Source organism: Crotalus tigris, unplaced genomic scaffold, assembly GCF_016545835.1.
Source record: "Crotalus tigris isolate CLP2741 ecotype Arizona unplaced genomic scaffold, ASM1654583v1 scf7180000021046.533783, whole genome shotgun sequence".
Classification (NCBI taxonomy): domain Eukaryota; kingdom Metazoa; phylum Chordata; class Lepidosauria; order Squamata; family Viperidae; genus Crotalus; species Crotalus tigris.
Genome location: NW_024098324.1, coordinates 67973 through 79870, shown reverse-complemented (window position 1 = coordinate 79870; position 11898 = coordinate 67973). Strand labels below are relative to the sequence as shown.

General features: G+C 30.2%; 1 protein-coding gene across 1 annotated transcript; it reads left to right on the top strand.

Annotated features, from left to right (window-relative positions):
- Positions 1-419: 419 nt before the first annotated feature.
- On the top strand, positions 420-11527 carry RAD51AP2 (RAD51 associated protein 2). Its single transcript, XM_039369329.1, has 3 exons — positions 420-3720; positions 4394-4489; positions 9921-11527. The coding sequence occupies exons 1-3, from the start codon at positions 1008-1010 to the stop codon at positions 10037-10039; spliced, it is 2928 nt and encodes a 975-aa protein (XP_039225263.1). The 5' UTR covers positions 420-1007; the 3' UTR covers positions 10040-11527.
- The last annotated feature ends 371 nt before the right edge of the window (positions 11528-11898 follow it).

The window sequence follows — 11898 nt, the reverse complement described above, 5'->3', positions numbered from 1 at the left end:
TAAAAAATGGATGTAATTAGAGACATGAATGAGAGCATTTTTATTTGAATTTGATATCAATCCAATCCTAATCATATGCATTAGCAGGTACATTTTACTGATTAGGATAAAAAGCCTAACTTTATACAGATAATTTCTTGATACAGTAATACTATTGTTATTTTCTAAAGTGTATAATTTACTTGAATGTAAAACTGATGATTCAGAAACTAGTCCAATAGTATAAATGTTTGACAAAAACAATTTTTAAAATGTCATTTTATATTAATATAATTATTACTTATTAATGTTTGGATTTATAGCTAATCTTAAACATAATTCTTTAAAAGAGAGAATAAAAGCCATTATTATATAATATGCACATCGTTAAGATACATTACATTTTACTATATTATTTATGTTTTTATTTAGTACCAAAAAGGAAAGTACTATAAACCTAGGAGTGAAGGAGATTCCAGGTCAGAACAGCCATTCAACAACCACTTGACTTCAAGGCTGCCAAGTATTGTATTGTACCAAGCATCCATTAATTTGGAAAGAAGTGAGAAAAAAGCTAGATCTGAAACCCCTGAAGGTGTAATTGTCATTTTATCTGGCTGTGGATGATTGCTGTTGTATATGATTTACATTCTAGTCTACAATACTGACTCTAATTTGACCAAACCTAGCAGAGAGTCTACTGCCTAGTTAAGCCTAATAATCAAGTAAAATTGTGAAGTAGCAAGAGATCTCGGATTTATTGATGCGTTCTGATTGGGAAACCTTTCAGGCGATAGTTGTATCTCACTGGTGAGGACATTCAGAAGTAGGGGAGATATCATTAAAGAGGCCCAATCTCAGATAGCCATTCACTGTAGTTCAGCACAGAAGGGCACCCAAAACAGGCCTTTGAAAGATGACATTAAATTCTGGTAGATTCCTTTAGAATACTAATGCATTAATTTCTTGTGCCAGTTTTTAACATTACAGAACAGAGAACTTCCACATTTTGTTTTTGACAAATCATCATGGAAGACTCTAGTTTAAAAACAATTTTAGCCGCACCAGAAGAAACAGAAGAACCATATCCAAAGAAATTTAAAATTGATAGCAATCAAGTGATCTTTCAGAAGGGACAGCAGCAGTTATTTGAAGTATGCAGTAAAGATAAAAAATCAGAAAATAAATTTCTCTGTTTTCCTAAAATATTATGGAATTTTAGTCAGCATAATTTGGAGTTACAAGAGAAAAGCAGTACAAATCTAAAAACCAGTGTAAGACAACGTGCAAATTTCAAGATGTATATGAATTCCAGTTTACAGTCCAGATTGTTAGAAAATATTCCATACATTGGAAAATGGCCTGCTAATAGTTGTACTACTCTTAGGAATGCTGCTTGCAAGTTAAAGAAAAATAATTCAGATTTTATAAAACTTGAATCTTTGGTCTCATATGCAAAAGAAAGTGAAACAGCAAAGACTGCTAGTATTGCAAAGGTATGTGAATGGCCAACAAGAGATATAATTTTTTATATTATCTTGGCAGAAAAATTTATTGCAAGAATAGAATCTTTATTTGGAGATGTGCCAGAATTTCAAAATAAAGAAAAGGGCCCAGGTTGTTGTCATGCATGTAAAATGTTACAGTCAGAAGAACATCTTATTTCAAAACCAGTTAGAAGTGATGAAAATAGTGATGAAGAAGTCTTAAAGTTCTATTTGCAATTTAAGAATTTGAACTATAAGAATATTTTACATAAGAACAGTGATATTTTATCCTACAAAAAGCAAAAAAAAAATTCTGGAAAGAAAAATTTCAGAAGAAACAAAATATTTCAGCACATGTATACATTTTATTCAAAAAAATGTGGAATAAATCTTAAATTAGCAAATGGTATTGCTTTTGAGCTGTTTTTACAAAGTAAAGGAACAGATCGTTTCAGCACTATAATAGAAAATGGTATTCCAGTCCACAACTGCTTAAGTCAAATTAATTACCAACACACAGAAAAATCTAATGAAGAAGACACAAAAGAATGGCTCTTATGTCCTACAGATATTAGGGAAGATAATATAGTTTCAGTGCTTTGCTATGGAAAAAAACAAACAACAAACCAAATAATACTTTCTAATAATCAAAATAGTGAAAGTAAAAATTTCAATATTTTAGGGGAAGAAAGCTTGAATATTCTTGAAAAAATCTACAATTTGGCAGATAGTTTTAGATTATTAAATTATCAGATTTTAATTCCAATCATGTTTAAAAAGTCAACAGCTAAAGATTTTAAACTTGAAATAGTTACAGTGGAACCATTTGTACTAAAGAAAAATAGAAAAACTTGCAATCGAACCAGTGATTTTTCTTCTAAAAAATGTAAACATTATTTTGTTTTAAGAGCACATAACAAATGTGAAAAGAGAATATTTAGAATATTTAACATTAATTGTGCAAATAATAACAAACATGGCCCAAAATATATAGAAACATGTAGTAAAGAAATAATGAACAAAACACAATATAATAATCATAAGCATGACAAAAATAATCCATATGATTTTGTTGATAGAAAATCTCATCTTGATACATATAAGAAAATTTGCCTCAGTTCTTATTCAGAGGAAATAGAACACATTTCAGTCCTGGGAGATGTAATAATTACTGATGAAAAATACAGCAAACCATACATAACTGCTGATAAAGAATTTACTAGCAGTCATTCTGAAACATTAACTTACATTTGTGCGCCACTCAAGGCATATACAAATGATAGTTGTTTTTTAAAACAAGATAGCAAAAGTAAGATGTCTCAATATTTCAAAGACAGGCAGTGGCTAAAACACAGAATTAGCGGTAATTTTTTTCCAATTTCCAAAAGACTTTTTAAACATTTTCCACATTTTAACCAATATTTTTCTCCCAACATGTTTCATAACCTTTGTCTAACCCAAAATATAGCGATTAGTGTAGAAGCAAAGCAGGGTAAAACTTCCCTGTATGGAAAAACAGCAAAACCAAGGTGCTTTGAATTTGACAAATTTAAGAGTATTTTACAATGCCAATATCAAACTACATGGATTTCAAATATCTTTAAGGCACCCAAAGCTAAAGCAATAGAAAATATGAACTTTTGGGGTAGTAACAATATTTTGTTCAGTGGCACAATTTTGTCAGAAATACTATGTATAAACCAAACTGCTGAGGAAGAAAATAAGACAAAACGTGCCATTGCTGAGAGCTATGTAAACAAAAGAAATCAGCCTCAGAATTTATGTGAACTCTATTTCAAAGAGGAATGTGCAAAGTCTGTTAATTCTGTAGACAGATTAACAGCTTCATGTTCCATAAAACAAAAAGGTTTTGAAGGTTCAGCAGAAAGGCATTTTTCTTCAGAAACTAACAGAAGAGATCAATTTGATTTAGTACTGGAAGAGCTTCGTATGTTCAATGAAATTAGTAAGGAAAACCAAAATAGCCAGTCACAAACAGGAATAAATATTCTTGAAAAGGAACCTCATGTACTAAATTGTTCTCACAACATACCAGATCAAGTTAGCAGAAATATTAATCAAAATCCCACCATTTCCACAACTGGTATTGCTATGAGTTGTACTTCTGGGGTAAAGCAAAATAGCTATAAAAAAAGTTCATTTAAGCAGAACATACAATTTGGAGAGCAAGAGATATCCCACAACTCCAGTTCAAATCTATCAGATGAAGAATTGTTCTGTTCATCTTCTGAAGGTAAGTAAATTATTTCCAAAATATACAAGTCAGATGATTTTATGTAATAGTACTGGGTTTCTACTGCATATGTTTGCACTATAAAAAAGATCACAGATTTCTTTCAAATCTAAATATTTGTTATAAATATACTTGTGAAGACGTTGGTAGTAGTAGCTTTAATTTTGGATGGCAATAGGTACTACTGTTGATTAGTAACAAAACCATTGGGACATTGAATGATGATAGTAACATTTTCCACAAAGCAACACTATACTGGAAGCATTGTAAATATTAAAATTGCATCTTCAGTCAGCTGCATGATGCTGTTCAGATCACATTGGCAGAAAAAAGAAAGAAAAGGGGATCCAGTGCAAACCATTATTATAAGCCATGCTTGGCACATTAATTTGTAGTAGCCAATCAGGTTTGGTAAAAGTTAATACATCAACACTGTAGTGGAAAATTGTAATAAAGCATCAGGTATTTTTTTTAGTGTAGTTGCAATATTTTAGATCAAATACATTAAGTATATAATATATAAAATCTACATTTTATATTTATTATATCAAGCTAGGAAATATTTTACTACATAGTGGCTACATTGTAGATCTAGTGTATAGAATATAGTGAAGTTCAAATTGATCTATTAATAGCTATAATGCTTATTGTGAATTTGTTTTTCAAATTTAAGAACGTGCTCATTGTAAACAATCTTTCTCTTGGAAACCTGCATTCGTATCTCAAACATTCATGAAAGAAGGAAGCTATAATTTAACAACAGAAAGAGGTAAGTTATGCCTTATAATAATTTAGCATTTAAAGGTTTTCACTTTTATATATTTATATTTTACTTTAATTTATGCAGTAAACATTTTTCAATTTATGTGAATTTAGGGTTGATTTGTTGGAGTTCCAAAGTGAACTTGAATTCACACACTTTAATATGAATACCATTTTAACTCAAACAACATTTTACTAAAACTAAAAAAAAAAACAGTGTCTAACTAAAGGATGGTAAAAACACTCTTGAATCAAGTTCAAAACTTGTGATTTCATATACTGTCCTATCTAGTTTTCTTATTTAAAACACATGAATGGTTTGCTCTTATCTTCTTCTGAGATTGTAGGAGAAAAGCCATGCTAGTCTATGACAACAAAAATTTACCGGTAGGTGTTTTGGTAGATTAATTAATTCTATTAAAAAGCATAAGCTTTTGTGAGTCAAGTTCACTTTATCAGATACATAGAATGGCTGGACTGATATATAATTTAAACTGGTTATCCAAAGGGGGATATAGCAGTTGTTGCCATATACTGCATTAAAGGAAGTGCATTAAGGAATCTGTAGTTTGTGTCTGTAATCTGCGTTTATGTGTCTGTTTTGTAGTTTTACAATGATATCAAATGAATGGACATGTTGTGTAGATAGATCTAGGCTGTGGTTTTTGTGGGGTAGAAGATATTGAATTCATGATAGAATTTGAAGAGTTATTAACTTTGATGCATTCAGATTATGAAAATGCAATCAGTGAATCACAAGTAAAGGAGAGGTTTTAGGAGATAAGAGTTAAGTAAGCTTTGTTCTAGGTCAGTCATAAAGATGTTGATATATTGAGGAGCCATTTGTATATCCATGGCTTTGCCACTGATTTGCAGGTACATATTATTGCAAAGACAGTGTGAGTATAAAGTTACAGTCTGGTGACAAAGTATGCCATTTGGAATTATTATTTATGTTCTTGTTTGTGGTGGAAGTTAAAATGATCTTATTAGGGAGATTGCCCAAGGAGTTCAATTTTCTTTTTTTTTGTAATATATTTTATTGATTTTTTTTAAAACATAAATCACTTAATTGGTGAACAATGTGTTGTCTGGGTTTACATTTGTTAAACAATCATTAACAATTGATTTCTATAATCCATAATCCACATAATGGTTTTAGTTGATTTCCTCTTTTCCCCAAAATGTCCTCTTTTGCAAACATTGAGTTAATACAATTCTTATTGTTTTGATAGATAACAGTTAAATATATAATTTTTCCCAATATTCCTAAAATTAATAATCACATCAACATAACATTTCTTTTCTATCCAATCATTCTGGTTGCCTTACCATAGATCCTGTTACAGTCCTTATTTAAATTTGTTTCTCCCACAAAATTCATTTCTCAAAAATGAATTACATTTAAAAATTTAAGCCTATTTTTTCCATATGAACCATCTCAGCACTTTTACATTTCTTAAGGAATAGATAAAATAGTAAAAAAGAAAGGAGAGCAAGAGTAAAGAAACATAAAAAATAACATACTACTTGAAATATATATCCCTCTAAGCTAATATATATTTGTTTCCAATATTTCTTATTCTTTTTAACCATTTAAAAATATGTTTAATCTTTAAATATTCCATTTAATACATCTAGTCCTCTAGTCCTTTAAACCTTATTCAAAACATTTTTATCCATTATAATGTTCTTAAATTCAATCACATTTAACTATCTAAAACATTTCCTTTATCTAAGCCATTTCAACTTTTTTATATTATATATCATATCAAGAAATAGAATAAAAAAAGGGGGGGAAAGCATACTATATTATTTAGGGAATTCATCCCTCTTGGAATGACATATATATTCCAAATCTTTTCTATTTCTTTAACCAAATTCAAAAAATGGTTCCTTTTTAAATATTCTCTCTGGTAAGTCCCATCATCTATTTTCTTGATTTTCACTTTAATCTTTTTTCTTTGCCCAGTATCTTTCTTGATCAACGTGTTTTGCTGAGTTGAAAGTTCAATTTTCTTAGGAAGTTTATGATCTCTTATGGAGCTGGGAGGACAGATTATATTGTCTATAATCCTGAGGTTTTTGGTGATTTCTCATGCAGCCCACTAACAGAACTAAAATAATTTAGATTTTTTTTTCTTCAGATTAGTCAAAGTAGCTAGGTGGTGTCACGTTCTGTGAATGAAATGAAAAATAAGTTTACAAAAATGAGATTGGAGGAATACTGAAATTAATGTAATTGCCCACCCGAAGCATAATTTTGATAGCTAAATTTTACTACAAGTTCTTTTCTTATGTGTTCTTCTTCTCCTTCTTGTGCCATATCCCTTATTGGACGTTGGCGATCATGTTGGCGATTCTGTTTTTATCAGCAGCCGCACAAAAAAGTGCTGCTGAGTTTTGTCCAAACCAGTCCCTTACGTGTTCTAGAATATTTTTTTCCATTGTGTCTTTGCTCCTCAAGTTCATGCTGATGTAATAAATAGACTGAGTTGTAATCAATAGCTTCCATCTCTCACTAGAACTCCTTCTCTGTGCATCTGTACAGCTACCGGTATATATAAGATACATTTAAAAGGAAGATTAAAAACTAATACAATATAAAGTGAGAAGAAGAAATCTAATAGAAAACTGCAAGAAAAGAGAAAAAAGTAAAAAAAAACTAAAAGAAAGAAAAAAAGGTAGAAAGAAGTAGGTTTACAGTAATTATAAGTATAATAAATTATATATTTATCTCTTCCTCTACAGTTACAACTCTTCTTTCTATAATCTATCCTACCTAATCATAAAACCATAAATCATAAATTCATATTTTCCATTTTACACAAAAATCCATAAGGGGTTTCCAGTCAGCAATAAACTTAGCCATCTCAGCAAGTTCCATCTTCTTCACCAACCATTCCTCTATTGTGGATAGTTCCAAATCTTTCCATCTTTGTGCATCTTTATCTTCTGTTATAATATACAGAAACAAAGTGCATGACTCTTTTTCCAACCATCCATCAATCCCAAAAGAAAACCTCTGGTCTCAATTGTATATTAATCTTTAAAATCCTCTGAATCAGTGTGTATTTGAACACAAAATTTTCTAGCCTTTTTACACATCCATTAAACATGATATTCCATCCTTTTTGTTCACATTCCCAAAATATGTTTGAAGTGCCTTTATATATTCTAGATATTTTTTTTCTGATGTTATATACCAATGGTGCATCATATTATAAAAAGTTCTCTTTCAGATAATGAAGTACTCTACATTTCAATACTTTCAACCACATATTTTCCCATTGTTCCATCTATATATTATAAATACAAATTTTAGTCTACTTTATCATATTCTTTCACTTGTCAATAAAATGTCAATAAAAGTTTATATTTTTTAGCAATTACATGTTCATTAGTTGTACATAATTCAGTTTCATACTCAGCCTTATGGTGTTTAAAACCATAAAATCTTCTGTCTACTTTAAATCTTTCTAAAAATTCTGAAAAAGAAAACCATTGACAACACATCCACAGATTTCCTCTTGAGAATGGAAAGACCCTCCAGAACACATGCAGAGGATTGGAAAATAATGAAGGAGGAAAAAGACTTTCATTCATTTTGTTCATTCATTTCATTCATCTTGTTCATTTATTCATTTTATTACCTTTGTGCCAAAGCAAACACTGATAACATAAAATATATAATTTTTGTTCAGTGTTACTACTTATAAAGTGGCAAGTGGCATTGGCAAGCCAGGAAAACATTAAGCCTTTTTCTAGATAATTTTTACCTGCCATACTTGGATTTCTAATTGCTCCCTTAAACTGGTTTTGGGTGGGGTGGGATAAATTTTGTGCAAGTGTAAAAACAACTTGAGGTATAAATTTAATGGAAAACAAGGAAAAACATTTTAAAATTTAAAATTCTACTTCTCCTTCATCCCAGTTGGCATTGATAGTTACAATTTCAGTACAATGGAACCAGGATGTTTTTCCTAATTTGTGTACAAAATCATCCCCTTTCTCCTTTTTATATTTTGGAACCAGATGGATTGATAGTTGAGCCAAACGTGATAATAAAATGCAGGGAATAGTGTCTGACATATATAGCTCTAGCTTGACCTCTGTTCATTGCTCCCTAGCATATTGTATGTGGCCTGACACAACCATCTAATTTTTTTCCTAAAGGCAAAGTTACCCTTCTTTAATGCTGGCTTTAACATCAAAGGTAACTGTTGAGGCATAGCTAATCATACCATTAGCTAAAATTTAGATTAAAAAATCCCTGTCACTAAGGAAATAGCATTCTGCATAATTTAAATCTGAGCGAAGGCATATAGCTGATATAAAATATTTTTAATACACACAGCACTTAATCATGATGACGACCATTCTCAGCTGTAGCTTTTTCACTGGATGAAAAATAGCTGAACCTTTGGTGGCTTAATGACCAGAAAAATAGAAAAGTAGAACATTTTCTCCTAGGCGTTGGAAAAGTATACTGTGTCTTTTTATTACCTTGATTATCTCGAATTCCTTTGAAAACTTAAGCAGGGTTGGACCTGGGTAATAATGGGATTAATGGGATTAACTAGGAAATCCAAACATCAGCCTAGAAGAGGAAAGTGACTACAGGCAGTCCCTGACTTACGACCACAATTCAGCCCAAAATTTCTGTTGCTCAATGAGACGTTAAGTGATTTTTGCCCCACTTTATGATCTTTCTTGCCACAGTTGTTAAGAAAATCACCGCAGTTGTTAAGTTAATAACATGATTGTTAAGTGAATCCCTGCATCTCCATTGACTTTGCTTGTCAGAAGGTCACAAAAGATGATCACAATACCTGGGTTGCTGCAACCATCATAAATATGAGTCAGTTGCCAAGCGGCTAAATTTTGATCACATGACCCTGGGGATGCTGCGGTGGTTGTAAGTGTAAAAAACAATCATAAGTCACTTTCTTTAGTGCCATTGTAACTTCGAATTGTCACTAAACCGACTGTTATAAGTCAAGAACTACTTCTACTCATTTCCATTTTATCAATAAAACTACAAGGAGTTGTCCACAGTCACCTGGAATTGAGCATATCAAGAGAGAATTAGATCACACCAAAAGAGAGAAAGCCGATTCTCTAGTACTCCACTTTTACTCTTTCTAAAAGATGAAATTTCATTTTTTTGTGTAAAGGAAAGCATTCCTATATGTGCCTCCATGTTCTAAATAATTTATCTGAAAAACGGTTACTACTGCGCTTCACTAGGAATGAGAATAGTTACTTCTCTCTTGTTTTCTGTTCAGGAGTGAAAGCATCAATATTTTCTTTGTTGTGATTGTCGTTCTAGAAATTTATTTTGGGTTCTACAAGATTACCATCGAACTTATTTGATAAGAGATAATGGAAACGCACACTTATGATATGGTTTCAAGATGTTGTTTTTTTAAATATAGGAAACTGCTTACTCAGTGGAATTATAAGAATACAGCCTCTTAAAACATGTTGCGGTCCTTTAAGAGTTGGATTGTCAAGGAAAGCTAAACTCAAGCAGCTTCATCCATATTTAAAATAGTTCACTATCAACAGCATATTAAGCAAAGATTAGTTTGTATTAAATGTTTAAAATAGTTATCACATTCATAATTAAAATATTTCATTAATTTTGTAATATATAAAGCGCTAACCTATAAACTTACTGTGATTTTAAAATTAGCAACTGCTGATAAAAATATTCTGTGAAATGTATGTACAATACTGTCATATGTAATAAAACTGAAATGCATAGAAATCTGAGATACATTAATACTCTTAAGTTATTTTCATTTATTAAAGTATCTTATCAAAGATCGTATAGCTGTTTAAAAAATATCTACCAATAGTCAAGTTGTAGATCCATTTGAAAGTATTATAGAATCTTCTGAGCCATATTTATTTAATGGTATTTTTATGATAATATTCTTAAGATTAAAATGTTTTTTCCTCCCTGGATATTGCTGTTAAATGTTTAGTCTCATGTACAAGACCTCACAGAACAATCTATACACAGAGTTAACATTGCTGAGAAGAGAGGAAGAATTTATACATTTATTCTCCATCTCTTTCTTTTGAACTTCTGTCAAAGTTATTGGGATGTCTGTTTATGAAATAGTGTTCTAGACCATTTATCTTACTTTTTCATGCTCTAAGTCCAAAGTCTTAGACATGGATGTCTTTTATCCATTTCCTCTGACATGTTGCTTATGTAAGTTTGGAAATGTTTCTTTGCCAAACTTGAGTTAATGTTAATGTATCGCTAATACTAAAGTTCTATTTATATATATATATCTATTTCTACATTATTAGAGCTAATTGATAAAGCTCTTCAGGTTGTCTGAAATCCTATTCTGGCATTTATTAATTGAAAGCAAGAATTCATTTTAGTTATATTTTTCAACCATTCCCTTATTTTATAAGAATTAAAACATTTTTATGTTCAACTTTGTCAGTTTTGTGCTTTATTGTAATTTTTGATTATTTATTTTAGTGTTAATGATGTATGACAAAGGAGACAATGGGACAAAACATTAACAGCATTGTTTTAATGCCTCAGTGTCTATATTAAGGATCACATGTTTATTTATGTGGTTCATTTTATTTAAATTATTAAATTAAAATTGTCAGAGGCAACAAAGAAATTAAACTCCAGTCAACATTTCCATAATATTTAATTCTTTTCACCTTTCCAGCTGCGGCAAATTCTATAAACTTAGTAGATAACTTCTTTCTACCTAAAAATTGTCTCCAAAATGTTCACTTTTTTGATTAATAATTCCACAAGTCAGATCTGTAAAATTAGTTCTATGACCTAAAAACAGCTAGACCTAAATAAATAAAAATATATTTAGTAGATATGAATGAGAGACTTAGTTGTTTAACTAAAGTTATTTATGTGATATCACAAATTAATACCTGTATGTTCTGAAGTAACGCTTACTAAAACTTACTGAGAGCTAAATGATGCATATTTATTTGAAAGAAATAAACTGTATTCAACTTGCTTCAGGTTTTTCTTTTAACTATAGAAAAATAATAATCAAAACGTGTAGTTAATAGAAAACTTGTGAGTTAAATAAATACCTGCATTAAACTCTGTAAGATGTTTGTGTGATTTCTGAATTATGATCATTCAACATAAAACTTTTAGTGTTCTAAAATAACTTTTGTAAGATTTGAATTAGTTATCACATTAATTTGATCTTGGATGAAACTATATACTGAAATACAGTTACAAGTTTTTATTATAGATATTTGTTGTGCAGTGTTTAACAATTTTGAAATATATTATTCATTGTTCTTCAGATAACTACCTCACCTCTGATAATGAGTTCACTAAATAGAGTAGTTTATTACGAAAGTGAAAATTAAATAAATAATTTGAAAAAGAAAAACAGT

Bases quoted from the DNA above. Each gene is read 5' to 3' on its own strand.
- RAD51AP2 (XM_039369329.1), top strand. From the start codon at position 1,008: ATGGAAGACTCTAGTTTAAAAACAATTTTAGCCGCACCAGAAGAAACA. The intron at 3,721-4,393 runs GTAAGTAAATTA...TTCAAATTTAAG, and splicing joins GTTCTGTTCATCTTCTGAAG to AACGTGCTCATTGTAAACAA. The intron at 4,490-9,920 runs GTAAGTTATGCC...TTTTAAATATAG, and splicing joins TAATTTAACAACAGAAAGAG to GAAACTGCTTACTCAGTGGA.